We start from the raw sequence: 17882 nt of genomic DNA, 5'->3' as shown, positions 1-17882 counted from the left end.
CCTTTTCATCATTTCTACAGGATTAAAGTAGAGTCTCTTAACACCTGACCACCAGTTGGGGTTATATGGACCAGAACACACCCATACTTAAACTCCTTGTAGACTGAGGTGGTTTGTTTTGCAAGTCACCAGCCGTTTTGCCATTCTTAGTTCTGCTCCCTTTCTGGCACTGACATCCGCCTCATCTACCATGATGTTTGGTGTGATAGTCAGCCCTATTATGTGCCCTAAGTTGTCTGACTCCACTAGCACAAACACAGTTACGTTTCCAGATATTGAACATCAAAATATTCTTTCTTTCCAGCCCACCAAATCTACCACGAACACCCTGAATAATGCAACAGCGTCCTCGGAGGACACCTCCAGTATTCATTCTTCCCTCCGAACGAAATCTTCATATTTTGCACAGTTGCAATATGTAACATCTCTCTTTCTCACACACACACACACTCCCGCCTACTCACCCACAACAGATGGCTGTCTGTCAGCTAAACATAGGGCACTGTTCTTACAGTTATTTTCAAGGCAGTACTCTCCATTACCTCCTCCATTACGGTCTCTCTACGCTTTTCATCAGTACTATGCTATGCAAGCCATTATCTCCTAGATGTACCAGATTACCTGACATCCCATCCAAATTCAGGTCCTTCAGCCTCTCGCCCATCTACTGGAATGCTTTCCCCAATTAAATCTGAGTAACTCTTCCCACTTCACACTATAAAGTCTGTTTATAAAGCCCACCTCCTCCATTGAGAAGATTAGCATGGCTGACAGACTTCGGACACTCCACCGGGATATCTGTCCCCTCACACCTAATATAACCCATTGTAAATATGGAGCCTTTACACTATATTCCATTGATTACCATTTCATTGTTATTTTCATTATTCACCAACTACGGTTTAGCAGCACTTCTGTACTTAACCACCTAACTACCAATGGTATTACGTGCATAGTTATGGACATGTACAGTGTTTGTTTGAAATGCTGAATTTTTTTTTACATCCGTTCAGTTAGCATTTTACATCACAACCTTCCTGAACTGAATCATAATTTGTGAATGTTCTCCAAATCTTCACGTCCCTTTTATTTATTTTTAGGTCACTCCAGACAAGATAATGTTAAAGCTGATGTCTCTCAGAAGGCCGGCATCCATAGCACTCCAAAGGCTGGCACCCTGCCTTCTGACGATCATCTGAAGGACGGCGCCCCTCAGAAGGACGGCACCCCTCAGAAGGACGGCGGCACCGCTCAGAACGCTGTTGCTCCTCCAAACGCCGCCGTTGCTCCTCCAAACGCCGCCGTTGCTCCTCCAAACGCCGTTGCTCCTCCAAACGCCGTTGCTCCTCCGAACGCCGTTGCTCCTCCAAACGCCGTTGCTCCTCCAAACGCCGTTGCTCCTCCAAACGCCGTTGCTCCTCCAAACGCCGTTGCTCCTCCAAACGCCGTTGCTCCTCCAAACGCCGTTGCTCCTCCAAACGCCGTTGCTCCTCCAAACGCCGTTGCTCCTCCAAACGCCGTTGCTCCTCCACACGCCGCCGCCCCTCCGAACGCTGTCGCCTCTTCAAAGGAAGTCGCCCTTCCGAACGCTGTCACCCCTCCAAAGGAAGCCGCCCCTCCAAAGGAAGCCGCCCCTCCAAAGGAAGCCGCCCCTCCAAAGGAAGCCGCCCCTCCAAAGGAAGCCGCCCCTCCAAAGGAAGTCGCCCCTACGAAGGAAGTCAACCCTGCCCCTCCGAAGGCTGATGCTAATCCCCCAAAGACTCATGCAGCAGCTGGTCATGGAAAGTCTGATGAGGAGGCAGATAATACCATCCCTGAGGCTGATAACCTAGCAGACGGGGAAGAGGAAAATGGCGATGAAGTAACAGATCAAAGTATTGACCAAGCACAAGATGCAGAGGGGGATGATGCAAACGGTGGAGATGAAGATGATAATGCTCAGGGTCAGAAGGAGGGGAAGTTAAATGAGATTGGCAAATCTTCAGACAGTAAGCACGATAAGACTACCAATGTTGCCAAAGAGGAGTCCGAAAACAGTCATTTCTTTGCCTACCTTGTGACCACAGCCATTCTTGTTGCTGGTTTGTACATCGCCTATCACAATAAAAGAAAGGTATGTCTTGTTTTATGTCCTCTGTCTACCTAAGTACATGTATTTAAAAGTGTAAAGTGCCCTTGTGCATACCAATGCCTTTCTATGAATATTTCTCGCAGTTTCTTGATTGCAGTGCTGTTACCTCTTTTAAATCAATCTGTATGAAACGTGAATTTCCTGCCCAGATTTGCCAGTTTGGATGCAGCATAGATCTGATTCATTTAGTTTGTATTGGTTAAGGTAACTGGAAGCCATTCTTTGTCCCTTTTAAGCAGCACTCTTCTTTGCATGTTTCTCAGAAGAAATTAGCTCCTATTACTTAATTTAGGTAAAATTGAGCCTATCGTTTGATTGTTGGGTGATTTAGAGTTCACCAGCATGCTACGCAAGAGCCCTCTTTCCGTTTTGACATAGCACAGTAACGGTGTATTGAGGCAACACCCCTACATGTCTTCTTCCATAAACGTCTATATATCAAGCTCCAAAGTGGTTTCAAGAACTACAGAGTAAAATTTTATTGTATGTTAACTGAGCCTAGATAAGCCAACAAATTTATGAATTGGCACACTGAGACAACAAAGGACATGTATAACAGCAGTGTTTGACAAGAAAAAATTCAGGTATGGAGCATGTTCTAGAAAGGTGTTTGGTTGCTGATGGAGTGCAGTTTCTGAGGGAGAGAATTTCACAGGTAGTGTGCCTGGACCAGAAAGGACCCACCATCCAAAATGAGCTTTACAAAATCCGGGAATCTTGAGAAGAGGAACATTGAAAGACTTGATACGTCAGTCTGGACCTCCTGTGTGTATTTATTATTTTTACACCGGGCTCCTCTTCTGTGAATTTGAAGATCAGCATGTTGTAAGTTGTTCCTTGAAATTCATTCATCTGACCATGAAGTAGTTCTGGAGATTGGATCACGTGAGCCTTATTCGGTTGCACCAACTGAGCTACTAAACTTTGCAAATGCTCAGGTGGAGCTTTGTCTTTAGTAGAAGTGAGAATCTGTGCTACCATAGCAGGGACTCTCATTATTTAAGAATAAATAATCAGTCTTGTGTCAAATACCCGCTACTCCCAACCCCAGGGACCAGTTGTTCAGTATAAAAATAAAGGTTGTCACCAAAGAAGGTTCCTCTGGCATAGAATTTAAAATAAAACCTAGCACCCTAATTCCAGAAAGTATGGGACTTCATGGAGGACAACCGTTCAAAGTGGGCACTTCAGAGTATGTACAGGTTTTTCATTGAAGTGCAGTATTTGTATTTTACATTCTGCCTCGTTGTGCTCTTCTTTGTTGGCTAGCATTACCGGAATGTTAAGTCAGTGGTCCTCATGAAGCCCATTAAGGGTTAGAGATAGTCAACTTTGAATTGTGCTTTCCTTGCTGAATTCATGTCGTTTTAAATATGATGCATCAGTCGCATGTGAATTACATTGTAACTAATAAGTAAGTGGATCTTTGTGGCTATTTGCTTGCCGGTTGTATTCTAGGCACGTTAAACCCTGATGTGTCACATATGGAACTAGTAGAATGTGTGGGTATGGGGCACACCTTAGTCACAGCCACACTGATTACGTTTTCTTCTTGAGAATTTGTCTGGGAACATTAATTTGCACCATATTCATATTTTGGTATGGGTTTTTGTATTCACAATACTAGTCTAGATCTTCAATGCGAGTGTAGATCTTGTCAACTACGTATTTCTAAAACAATTGAACCTTTGTCACAATTATAGCATTCGGAAACAAGTTTTGTATATCATAAAAACTTTCTCCTTCTTGTCTTATGATAGATGTTAAAAGTTAGTGGGACACAATAAATAACGCTCAATAACTTCTATGTTCATTCAGTGCTTTTTAGGTCTCGCCTAGGCAGCGCTCAGGTTTGGACTTTAAGCTCTGCTCATTTTCTACCCATCTTTTCAATTGACTCTTGTTACTCTCCTCTGTAAATAGAGGCTTTTGATTCGACAATAGGCTTAGTTGTCCCTCCTTAGTACCTCCTTTTGTAACCTCCCATGAGGACTGCCCCTGTTACATGTGTTGTTAATCCACATGTTTTAATTACAGCATGTGAGCACTATTTTCCTAAAGCACTTTCTCCTGCCTGCTGTTGCCGGCAGGACATGCTCTCCCCCATGCATTTTTTTTCCCAGTGCGGCATTTCTCAGCTGCAACAATGGCAGCCACGCCTTTCTTACCTTATTTGCAGCTTGCCAAACTAGGGCACATGCTTTTGTTTTACTACTTCTTTAATTTTGGTACAAACACGGCCTGTCTGCGCTTTAGCTTTAAACATCTAAAGCGTGGGTGCAACAATTGCTACAAAAGTAAATTAAATGAAAAATCATGTGGCTGCATGCTTTTTTTTCTATTTCTTTACTTTTGTTGCACTCGCACTTTAGCTTTAAACATCTTAAAGCGCGGGTGCCGCGATTGGTTCAAAGGTCAAAAACTAGAAGGAAAGAAATACCTTGCTTGCCTTTTTTTCAAGTTTTTTACTTTTGTCATAAGCAAAGCATGCCCCGCTTTAACTTTAAACATCTTAAGCTAAAGCAATGGTGCCGCAATTGCATCAAAAGTAAATAAATAAAAAAAGAAAATGGAGCCGCACGCCCTTTTTTTCTATTTTACAACTGTACTCTGCACCACTGAACTCTGCTCCCTGCGCCATTATACTCTGCACCACCCTACTTTATGCAACTGCACTCTACGCGACTCTACTCTGCATCACTCTATTCTAGGCCCCTCTACTATATTCAGCACCACTCTACCCCACTGCAACTATGCCACTGTGGTCTGCATCACTTCACTCTATCTGCACTACGCCACTGAACTTTTCACCACTGCATTCTACTCTGCACACAATGCCACTTTCTAACCACTCTGTGCCACTGCACTCTACACCACTGCACTCACGGCCATTGCATTCTACTCTGCGCCACTCAACTCTGCACCACTGCACACCACTCTATGCAACTATGCCTCTGCACTCTATTAGCACCACTTCCCTCTCTTCTGCAACACTGCATTCTACTGTGCACCACTGCACTCTACTCTTCACCATTCTACTGCACTCTATGCCGCTATACTCTACACCACTTTACGCCACTGCACTCTACGCCATTCTATTCTGCACGACTCTACTCTACTGCACTCTATGCCAATTGTGCTCTTCACCACTTTCTCTACTCTGCAGTACTTTTGGCCACTATATGCCACTCTACTTTGCACCACTCTACTTTGCACCACTCTACTTTGCACCACTCTACTCTTTGCCACTCTACTCTTTGCCACTCTACTCTTTGCCACTCTACTCTTTGCCACTCTACTCTTTGCCACTCTACTCTTTGCCACTCTACTCTTTGCCACTCTACTCTTTGCTACTCTACTCTTTGCCACTCTACTCTTTGCCACTCTACTCTGCACCACTCTGACACTACGCTACTCTGCACCAATCTACACCATTCTACCTAAAGCCACTGCACTCTACTCTACAACCACTGCACTCTACGGCCACTGAATTCTACAGCACTCCACTGTACTCTCCTCTACGCCACTGTACTCTACTCCATGCCACTTCACTCCTTGCTGCTGTACAACATGGCTAAAACAAATTTGCAAAGCCAATAGCTCGCACGTAGTTGAGACATATTTGCTTTGTCAATGCTTGTTTTTAATAACAACAAAGTACTTTAATTAACAGATAAGTAAATGGCACATTTAGAATTCGAATTGCATCTTCTGCTCCCAAGTTTCAACATTGAAATCTTTAGTGATCCCTCATGCTAGGCTCTAGATTTCTTGTTAACTTTGAGCTCCAAAGCCAATGTTACCCTACTGGGTATGCTTCGGATCAACTCTGTACATTTGGAAGCGCTCAGGTCTCTTCAGTTAAAAATGATTGAATCGGTGGGGGGGTCACAGCCCAGTTACTAAAATTCAGGTAACAGTAAGAGACAAACTGGTCCATTTTGCTTGCAGAGATGGTACGTGAAGGAAACCGTGGGGCAGGTGCCATCTTATGCCCCAATGAGGTTTCCCAAACATTTAAGTGCCTCTCCGTCAGTCGCAATAGCGAATTTTCAATGAAAAAGCCACCGCAGATCAGGTTCACACTTTTAGATACAGGCAACTTGCCAGATTAAAAAGGAAAGAGAGTCCACAGGTTTAACTGACGATAACACAACAACTGTAAGGTCCAGAGTGATGGTTCAGATGTTCCCTAAATCGGCACAACATCCTCTACCAAATCGGACCAGATACCCCACCAGAGTTGTGAAGATAGATTGTCACCTGGCCGTGGCAACAGGTAATTAGAGCATGGTGGGGGCGGGGGGAGGCCACACTTGCACACTCACTCACACCCATGCATTTAGATTCAACCTGAGTGCTCCTCAACCCAGGGGGAGAAAGTGAGAGTACTCTTGTCTCCTGCAGCCCATTCAGAGCTGAATTCTCTCTCCCCACTAGGGGCAATCCCTTGACCAAGAGGCGACACCTCCCTGCAACGGTTTAGCTCCACAAGCCTTCAGTCAGAGGATCCAGAATTCTGAATGTTTGTCATCCAAAATGCCCACCGCTGCTACTGATGGGACATCCAGGCCTAGCAGGTTGTCCCTGCTTTGGGGTCCTGGAGCTGCTCAATTTTGAAGCTTGTTCTGTCCTGGCTGTGCAGTGGCCTACACAGGTTGTCAGACGCGCACCCAGCACCTTTGGAGCAGGAGCATCAGCCCTGACGACACATAGGACCTGAAGTGGCATCTGAATCCCATGCTTGGCTGCTGCCTAGGCACACAAGATGAGTTAGCTCACCCTTCAATGTATCCCTGGAGCTACAAAATAAAGCACAGTGATCTGGACCCCGGCAACAACACATGGGCCCTGCAGTCAACAACTGAAGAGGAGATGGCAGGGGCTGCCGGACTAAATGCAAGGTCCGTCATAGGACCATAGGCGTGGCCCTACAAGTGATGGGGGTGCCAGTGTACTGAGGTGAACTAGGAGCCCCCGAACACTCAGGCTTCTGCACCAACCTCTTGAATAACATTGCTGCTGGGGGGCAACGGAGGCCAGAATTGATATAGCTGCTACATAGAAAATGCATCTTCATCTAATATATTCAGCCCCAAGAAAGAAAAACGGCCTGAACTTAGAGACCTAAAGGATCCAATTGGTCTGTCTCCTGTGGGGGCTTGAACTTAATGCACTGTCACCTTGACCCTTCCTCCCTCCTGTCCCAGCCTTGCTGTGAAGCATAGGGTGAATGCATCGTCACTCAGAAGCCCGGGGCAGTCTGAGAGTGCCACACACTGTGGCCTTGGTGGGGCCCCTTAAAATTGTCAGCAGTACTACCCACATAGAGACATCTATTCCCACAAGACCACTTGCAGAGGGAAGACTAAACAGACTTGTTGTGGAAGAAAGCAGGTCCAGTTCCATGTAGATTCGATAAGTAGGTTTATTGAGTAAGATGTGATGAAGAGCCCATCAGGAGCAGCCTTGCTGCTGCTGCTCAGCCCATCCTCCAACTGACTCTCTCACTCGCCAACATTCCACAGCCAACTCACACACCAACATTCCACCACCACAGACACACTGGCTGAGCAGCAGGTAGAACAACACTACTCAAGCATCCTATCTTTCTGTCACAAGACTGTCTCCTGAAAATCCTAACGCATACATATAACCAGACTTATATAGAAAAGAGAAGACTATTGGGCGCTTATCAGGACTTGGATCGACCTTTTAGCATACCTACATATAGACCTATCTTCCTTGAGAGCTTCTAATACGATATCTTTGAGTTTATTTTTGGAGTATCTACACTTCCCTGTATGTTTACAATGTACTGTAGGTCCTGACTACCAAACGAAACTTTTGAGACACTTCTCCGACACATCCATTACGTGGCTTCCTGATGAAGGCAATCTGCTGAATTCGTGTAGAAAACTATACATAGAATCAAGTTTTTTGGCCACAAACTATCGTTGTTGCATCATAAGTCTTTATTTCCTATTTTACTATGAGTTGTGAACAGAATCAGTTGATATTTTTAGATCTAGCGACAATTAGCTGAAGAGAATGAGTATATCTACAGTAGAAAATATACACAATGGCCATATTATGGATAGTAAACTTATTTTGTGTCTGTATTTATCTTTATTGACATTGCAATATCTTTACCTATAAAACCAAAAGTTTTTTTCTATTTCTGTAGTAACATTATGGTACTGTCAGATGTCCTTGCTTGTGACCTTCTTCTGATTTCATTAATACCTGCCTGAAACACACTACTCTATGCATCAGAATAAGATGCGAAAGGAATCAGGCACGTGGGCACCCAAGGGCTCTACAAATTCCCCAAGGCTGTTGTATGCCAGGCATATTTGAGAATCACCATGGGGAGACAATCACTAAGGGAACAATCTATTGACCAGACTTTTGTTACTGCCCATTTGGGAATTCAGAGGGCACTGGAAAATAAAAATAAAAGCCTGGACAAAGACAGTGTAGGCTGTGCCCATTTACCCTGGAATCTGTGGTTCATTTAGTATGCAGTTGTCGACCTTTTTAATGCCAATAATCCTGCAGCACAGCATGAGAACTCGCAAAGAGGCAGTGTCCTATAGCTACACATGCAAGGTTCCTCTGGAGTTAGCACAACTTGCTAAGTTCTTTGCTATAGTAGGAAGGTTATTGAGAGTACACAGTCTGTATGTGTGTACAGCATAGTGCGCTGTACTAATTGCAGAATTGCACTGGTCTTAGTCAGGGCTTTTGCCACCTCTGGCGGTCCAAGCCTTTGCCGTCCTGCGGCAACCATAAGGGTGGGGGCTTGCAATCGATTCTAGCCTTTGCCGTCACACGCGGCCGCAGGTTAGAGCGGAGGATGCCGTCGCCCACAAAACACGTGCCGCCCGGGGAGGACCCCCCTCCTTGCTATGCTACTGGTCTTAGTCACAGATGAATTCTGATTGGTGAGCAGCAGAGTGGTTTTCAACTTTGATATTCTTTGTTGTTATTTTAATGTCTTGATATTCCTGTTTACATCTACCGCTTGTACTGCCAGCTTGTCAACTTTAACTCCGAATCCCATATTTCAGTTTTATGAACATGCTGCAATAATGGAATGATTTTGTCTGGACAGCATAGCTTGAGTTGTGTGTGATCTTCACCATGATCCGAAAACGCAATAAGTGCCTTAATTTATTTGAAAAATTGGTGGCCATTGGTTTGCTTATACCGCACGCCGCACATTTATAAAATGCATTTGCGCCTGTTCAGTAGTATGCCATTTCAATCCTGGCACAAAAATGTAATAAGTGCATTGTTTTTAGGTCTCGCCTGTCGATGCGCATGCGCATCGAGCTTGCGAGACTATTGGGGCTTAACCACTCTTTAACTAACTTGCAAGGAATCGTGGCGATTCCTTGCAGTGCCCGTGACTTTTAAGCTCAATGCGCATGTGCATTGAGCTTAAAAGCGCGTGCACATCAGTTCCCTCAGCCGCACTCCAGGCCCCTGCTGTTTTCACACCCTCTCCCCGCTCCGCCCCCTCCCCTGCCCGCCGTGTCGCATTTCTCCTCCCCCCTCCCCTTATCTGCCTTTCCCTCCGTCTTGTTTTTTTTTTTACCCGCTCCGCCCCCTCCCCTGCCCGCCGTGTCGCATTTCTTTTCTCCTCTTTGCGCCCCCCCCCCCCCACCAGGCTCTCCCGCCCCCATCCGGCTTCCCTCCGCGCAGCCATCTGCCTGCCACACTTCTCCCCTCGTTCGCATTCCCTCCCCCCCCCTCCCCCCTCCCCCCCCCCTACGGCTTTCCTTGTCCCCTCTGCTTTTTTTTTTCTTGCTTTCCCGGTTTTAGCTTGTTAAAACATGCATTCCTAGGAGACTGTCCTGCGTCAATACATATTTGATTAAATTGTGTGTATTGTTGCTACAAACGCGGTCGCTTTCACTTGCTGCGCTTGTTTACATTTCTGTTGCTTTCCTCCCACCCCCCACCCGCTGTTGATGTTCACAATGCTCCCACCCACCTCCCTTCATTCTCCGCATTCCCTTTCTGTGTTTCTCCTTTTACAAAGACGCATTCGTAGGAGACTGCCCTGTGTGGATGTTTAAAGCTAGGCTGTCATTATTCCCCTACTAAGGCAAACTTTTATAAGCAGGAACGTAACGTTATATGTTATATGGATAGATACACTGCGGCATCGCGTTCTGCTGTAGTTTTCTGTGGGAAATCAAATGTGCACTACCCTTCCTGTTGCCTCTGCTCTGCTCAAGTATATTTCACGGACAAGCTTGCACTGCTGATGTTCCGGATGTACTTGTGCTATCGGCGTATATGACCCTCGTGTGCACCTCGTCTACCCCTCCCGAGACATGCTCCCCACCCAAGTGTGTGTTCCCCTCCCATGCACGTGTCGCGCTCACATGCACCCCTTCTACCCCTCCCATGCGCGTGTTCCTCCTCACCTGCGTGTGTTCCCCCTCCTTATTCCCTTTCCGTGCCCATTTTCCCACTCCCCATGCACCCCGTCTATTAATTCGAAAAACATTTAAAAAAAAGACCAATAACTGCTGCCCAAGCCATTCGTTTAGCTTTAGGGTCCTAAAATAGTCGGAAATGTCACACATGCAGGAGTGCACTTGTGCTCTTCATGACTGGCACAAGTGAACTATTGACATATATCACATGCAGGGAAAACATCAATCTATGATCCGTTGGCCTCACAGAAGGAACACAGGCACTCTGCCCCCTTTGCTGTTAATGCGGGTTCATTGCTCCAGCCCACATCAAAGGAGGCCAGGCTGCGGTAGACTATTGCAAGCCGACTCAGCACACGAACGCTGTGGTGAAGGTGGAAGGACGCCATTGCTTTAAAGATGGCTACTTCGCTGATGTCTGACTTTACTTTCTGCTTTATGCAAACGTGCCATTATGCATTGAGCATTTATGTATTGCCATTGTGCAAGCGCATACAAATGTATTTTATTTTATATATTTTTTTATTCATCACACACCCTCACATCCTCTCACCCTCACAAACCCTCACCCACCGTCACACCCTCACACACTCTCACACCCCCTCACCCTCACACCCTCACTCACCCCCTCATCCTCACCCCCCTCACAACCCTCTCACCCCCACTCAGCCTCACACCCTCACCCTCACACACTCACCCTCACACCCCCTCACTCACCCTCACACACCCACTCACCCTCACCCTCACACACCCTCACCCTCACACCACTCAGTGCTACAACACATATGTGTGTGTAGGTGCAAATGCAATGTTCTTGGATTTTCGTCACAATAAAATACACTGAACATAATCTTCACAAACTTTATTTACAAACGTTTAAGCTATTGCCATTATAAATTACAATAACTTTTATTAAGTATTAATTATTTACAAAATAAAAGCCATTGTTATTTGTAATATCAATACATCTAAGTCACGTAAATACAACACACATTGCATTACAAATGCTATAGGTGTCACATTTGCAAAAGTTAAAACTATTGACATTGTAACTGACAAAGCTATTAATTTTGCTATTTTCAAAACCAACACATAAATTAAAAAAGTGTCATTTACAATACCAATCGCTCAAACTTTCCTAATGCGAAAAGTTAAAAGTATGGGCATTGTAAATCACAACACAAAAAAATAAAATTTCATTTAGAAAACAAATAGCTCAAACTTTCCTACTGCGAGACCTATTGGCAACGCCAGTGCTTGTTTTAAGGCCTGTCCATTGGGCTGTCTACGCTGCACGTCACACTTTTAGTGAAATTCTCTTGTACAAATGCCTGAAATGGTTTGGATATTGTTCCTTGGAAAGTCTATCACATTGATTTCCTTATGTTTTAATGCAATGCACTGAAGATTTCCTTCATGTGCTATGATGTTTTTGTGAATATTTTAACGAATTATATAATGAATCGCTTACCCTTCTCTGTGCATCAATCACACTGAGAGAGACAACAGACACCCTAAATCCTATGATGAGACCCAAATTGGACAAATCCAGACTGACAATTGAGTGGGTCTGCTCACCTTACAAACTCTTGAACAGCACTCCCTAGTCTGTGTGCCGCCTTGGCAGATACCCACATCAGGTCCCATTACAAATCTTTCTAAGCCTCTCAGTTCTCACAATCCAGATGCATTGAGTGTTCTTTCCCGTCACAACACGCATGCAGGACAAAGGCTTCTGCTACAAATGGGGTCTTCCCTTCTGCATCATCTTCAATTGGGAAGGCTGCACTTGAGTGTCTAAATCTCTGTATGCCCTCCTAGGCCTGAGCCCACCAAGAGATAACACATCAGGCAAGCTGGAATCCTGAATGGCATAAGGTGTCAGGAAAAAAACACATGAAGAACTCTGACACACGAGAATTTTGAAATCCAGGAAAGATGAGAAAATCTTGAAATCCTGGAGGACCTTAGGGCTACAGTCGTTCGTCTCCAGAACTCCAGCGCTGAGCACTCTCGGCCACCAGATTCTCAAAATGCTGATAGGACAGGGATCCAGTCTCCGGCTGATCAAGCGGGTGTGCTATATTTGTGGGGCACGAGTATCTATACTTTTTGCTACTAGTATTCTCCTGAGGAGGTGGGATCCTTCGCTAGTCCAACAGTAGCATTCTTCCCCTTACCATTACATCCTACCACAGCCGGGACTATGGCCTGTTTTCGAAAGCCTATCACCCCACACCCTAAGGACACGGTTAGATAACAAGTTATTGGTTGTTTTCTCCTGAACCTAAATGATTTTTTTTATTGTTGATACCCCTGGTTTTGGGGTCTTGTTTTATGCCCCTGTCCTTCTATTTCGCCCTAAGACACCACTGCACATAGTCTGGTAGCCTGCAGCCTTTATACTCCATGTCACCCCTCTCATGTTTAAACAGCCCGGCAAGGAGGCACTCTCTCCTCCATGAACTAGCACTATTGGATATGGATTTAGCCCTCTTACAGGAGACCCCCCCCGCACTACCTAGGAAAAGTCTGCCTCTGATCCCATCTGTTCCCCTCATAAACCTTTTCCTCATCTGAGAATAAGACAGCTTGAGTGGTTATTCTCTTGACGGTGCAAATTTCACTTCAGAGATTCAGGAAGGCGGGTGAGTGGCACTACAAGGCACCTTCAGGGGCCAAACTAATTTTGATATCGTGCCTAAACCAGGGACAGGAGCATTTCTTACTTCAGACCCTAGGGCTTCTTCTAGACTGGGCAGAGTTACACGTTGTCATAGGGGGAGACTTAAATATGGTTATGGGTGGTGACCTGGACAGAACACAGCCCACACATTGGGGTACAGTGGTTCTGTTGGGCCCAGGAAGAAATGGGGCTGTTTGATGGTTGGCGATATAGGCACCCACTAAATTGATTATTTCCACTAATCGGACGCTCATAAAAGTTATGCGCTGCTTGATCATATCTTCTCTGGAGTTCAAGATGTCTCTCAGGTCTATTACCTGTTTTAGACCACGAGCTGCTCTACTGTACCCTAGATCTGTCACTGCCCATAGATAAGAGCACTGGAATGTGGGATCTTAGTGAAACCGTGCTTCAAGACCTGGTAATCTTTAACTGTATAAGTAGATGCATCAAAGATTCAGGTACATTGAGTGATACTCAAAGCAGTACTTAGTGGGGAGTTCATTGCTGAATCCACTAGACTTCGGAAAATGAAAGAAGCATTCTCTCAGGCTTCAAATGGAGCTGAAAGAAGCCACAGAAGATCATAAACAAACCTTATATCAGAAACCCGGGAAAAAAGTAACCGCCTTAAGGGAACAGATTAATCTGTTAGAAACAGATGGGGCTCATATATACTGGCCAAATATTCAGCAGATACTATGAATTTGTCAATAAACCGAACACATTATTAGCTAATCTCCTACAAACAAATAAGGCGGTGTAGGGTTCCCAACTATCTGGACTGTTGTTATGCAGCCCACTTCTGCTTTTTCATTACCTGAACAAGAGGGACCACCTTTGTGGATGATTTACCATACTGTTGGGGGGAGATATTTCTATTACGTCCCGTGGACCTCTAAGTCAACCTGAAAAGTGGCCTTATATGTTTCACCGACTCCAAGAGTACATTAGGGCTACAAAAAGTGTAAACCACCTTCGCCCTCTCCATTTTTGCACCTCTGGGTATAACCTACCCAGGACGTGATAGGAGAGTTTTCCAACATAGGTGAGAAAGCGGGTTCAGAACAGAAAAAGATATGTGTAAGAAAAGACAAATTAAACCATTCGAGTAACTTAAGGACGAATGTGGCCTCTCAGAAACCGACCATTTTAGATACCTTCTGGTGAGGCAACGGGTTTTACAACCACACAAAGTATGAAGCTGTTGGAACCCTGAACTAAATTACCATTAGGGGAAGCCTGCTCTTTCTAGATGTATGGAAAACAGAGCTGGGCATTACAATAGGTGATGACAAGTGGGACCACATAATCACCTGGGTGTGGGGTAGGCACTACAGCTAGCCACATTGATGGTAAAGAAACGCTCTTAAAAATACAATACAGATGGTATTCTACCCCTATTAAATTGAAGGCCGTGGGTTACCCTCAAGGGGCCCAGAGTTGGTGGCAATTTGAAAAACTGGCCCACGCACCCATGTATTATGGTCTTGTCCGAAATTACATTCCTTCTGGCAGTACGTTCTCAAAACGATTGAAGAAGTCACAGGATGACAATTAACACAATGTCTTCAGGTCACTTTACTGGGGTCCCCCTTATAAAACATCTATCGAAGATTTTGCAGGAAAAGCAGAGTTATCTCTTATTTGTCGTGACGGTCAAACAATGTGCATTAGCTCTATGCGGTATGGTGGGGGTCATAGGAGAGATACCCAGGCTAGGTGGAGTTTTATGGATCCTAGCAATGGTTAAGACTTTGAAAACCGCTTAGGGAAAGGAACAGAAATGTAGGAAACTATGGGGGATTATTCTGCAGTACCTTTATAGAAACTTTCAAGAACTACAGTGTTGACAACAACCAAGAGCACTTCAAATTCTACAGGGAATGCCAGCTGGAATAATACTATGAGACTAGAAAAGACACTTGAATCCATAGTTAAATCTATGGCTGACTGCCTGTTGTCGGACTTCTAACTAACTCATGTGACCTTAACCCGGAGCTTTAAATTATTCAGATGGGTTGAGTTGGGGGTTGAGGGGGCGTTGAGGGGGATGGGGATGTGTGGGTTGAGATTTGGGAGTGGTGGACACTTTGTGAGCTACCTCTCTTATTGCTTTAATTTTGATAAAATGCTATATAGATGTATTCAAATAAAAAATTATGATATCACTGCAACCACTGGCAATGAACAGTAACTTAAAACTGATTCATGCTGCAGGTGGACCTGACTCCTAAAATGTTTCGTGTTTTCCCCATACTTTTTCCATAGGAACTTTAGACACTACTATGGCTGAACGGATTTATACTAAATCTGGCAGAAAGCTGGATCTTGGTCCAGAAAGAGTGCTTTTTGTGATTTGGTGTAATTCTGTCCAGTATTATTTGAGTAATGAAGGCTCAAAAACATTGTATATTTCACGCCGTGTAGGATCCATGGGGCAGACCGATTTCATGGTGAGATCTGACTGGCTGTCACCATGTCAGTAAGGTCGGGGTGGCAGCCATTTTAGGACTTGATCCCAAGTCCTCACAAAAAGGTTAAAAAAATACAGACCTGGTGGTGGTAGTCAAAACCTTTTTTTTTTTTTTTTTTCTTGTATTGCTTTTTTCTTATTTTGCTGCAAATTCAAATAGAATCCTCTGTAATTTGTTTTTTTAAATACACAAGCTCCCATACAAGTGAAAAAAACTTCTAGCTGCCAGAGCAGAGATGCCTTCCTCTGCCTGCAGTCCTGCATGTCTGTTCCTAATCGGCTGTAACTTTACAAAAGCTCCTGTCAGGCGGGAGAAGACTTAGGTCTCCCTTCCTGCGCTCCTGTTTGAACGGAATGCAAATTGTTCCCACCTGAGGCAGCAAGCAAAAACAGCTGCTTCCTCCAGGGTGGAGCAAAGCCAGCTCCCAGTTCACCCAGGATAGGTGCAGGCGGGAAGCCGGAGGGCCATGGTGGCCAAGGGCTCACTATGTGGCCCCCAATGTAGGCCCCAGGGGATGGAAAGGGTCAGGGTGCGGGGCCCCAAGGGATGGGGTCCCCGAGGCCCATTGAGACACAGGGAGGGGGGCAGAATGTCCCCTTCTCCCTAAAATGATAATAAGGCCCCATGGGATTGCGTCCCCAGAGACCAAGGAGGCTTGGGGGGAGCAGGTGTGTGCCTTCCTCCCCTCATTAAAAAATAAAGGCTGCAGGGGCTGGGGTCTCTGGGGCAGTAAAGCTCAGGGAGAGGGGCTGCTTGCCCCCACACCACAATAATTGTTGTTTTAAAAAAAAAAAGGGTGTCCTCGGTGGGCACCAGGACACCAAGGTGAATAATAAATGGACGGCAAGTGCCGCTCATTTATTATTTACTGTTCCAGCATGGACCCCTTCATAATGCCCTGCAGCAGCGTTTTTGTTCATTCATTTTTAGGTCTCGGCTAGTAACGCGCTGAAAGCGCGTTCTCGCCGAGAACTATAGTCGGCGTCTCAGCAGTCTGAGAACGCCGAAGTGAGACAAGACCTGGCCGCGCGCAGCGTTTCCCCATAGGATAACGTTGTGCGCGGCCAGGTCTTCTCTCCACAGCATGCCAATGCAGACCGGATCGCGCCGCGCGCCTTTTGGAATGCGGGGGGAGTCTGCAGAGAGGCGCGCAGCACGTCAGCAACAAGCCCGGGCTATGGCTCCCGAGTGCTTGGTAAGCAGAAAGAACATGTACCAAACAAACCGCTCACACGCAAATCACGAGAATTAGCCTTGTAATGAAACACAATTTGTTCCCAACCAGTCCATACCCTCTGGCACGTTAGTGCGACTGCCTAATCAAAGCGTATTTAAAGCAGTGAAACACGCTTTTTCTGTTGCTCGGCTGTGTTTCAGGGTCAGGAATCTATTTACAGCACGCCGTTGTTTAAAATCTCACATCATGCTTTAGTAGCTTGGCTCCAGCTGAAAAACTTTGCTCATGTTAGCTCACGGGCACTGTTCCAAAGTTTGTTTTGGGAACTCTGCATGAGAACAGACCAAGCCAGCCCGTAGGTACATGACGATTCAAAACAGACAGAGAGCAAACTGCACAAAAAATCATACAAGAAAAAAAGTGCAGCAATTATTATTTGCGTCACTTCAGTAACAGTAGAAGCCTGGCCAATGGCGAAGTCTGGTCTGCTGCCACACCTGGTTATAGTTGCCAAGTATATTTGACCAGCCCTAGTTTATTGTTTAGCCAACAGCAAATGTAATCTCTGTAAATACTTACAATGTTAAAAATAAACTACAATCCCCAGAATGCAGTATGTTCGACAAACGCCAGAGCTACCTTAAGACGTTATCATGGCATGCCACAATAGTTAAATTATGCTAGAATCAACTTCATATTCTGGACTTTCCTTTCAGAATGTGCTTGCTTTCTTGCGCCTATACAAAGTGAGGACAGAGACCTGTGTGCACAGCTTATGGTAAGGAGGACAGGAGGTCTCAGCCATTGGCTTCTGTGTCATTCATATGTTAATCAGCACATGTAACGCTAATAGGATTAGGACCTTCTGTCCCTTGACTGGCGGGAGCGGGCACAGTACTCACGCACTTGAGTGCTGGTTTACAACTCCATAGCATGAAACATGTGCATGTAATGGTGG

General features: G+C 45.3%; 1 protein-coding gene across 1 annotated transcript in view; it reads left to right on the top strand.

Moving 5' to 3' along the window:
• The window catches only part of LOC144791925 (uncharacterized), a 78631-nt gene that overhangs the window by 11757 nt on the left and 48992 nt on the right, over positions 1-17882 (top strand). The window contains exon 2 of the mRNA XM_078666736.1: positions 1101-2113. Within this exon, the coding sequence (XP_078522862.1) occupies positions 1101-2113 (1013 nt within the window). The remainder of the gene's footprint in view (positions 1-1100; positions 2114-17882) is intronic.

Source organism: Lissotriton helveticus, chromosome 11 (genome assembly GCF_964261635.1).
Source record: "Lissotriton helveticus chromosome 11, aLisHel1.1, whole genome shotgun sequence".
NCBI classification, from domain to species: Eukaryota; Metazoa; Chordata; class Amphibia; order Caudata; family Salamandridae; genus Lissotriton; species Lissotriton helveticus.
The sequence above is the reverse complement of the archived record's forward strand: the minus strand, read 5'-3'. Positions and strand labels throughout refer to the sequence as shown.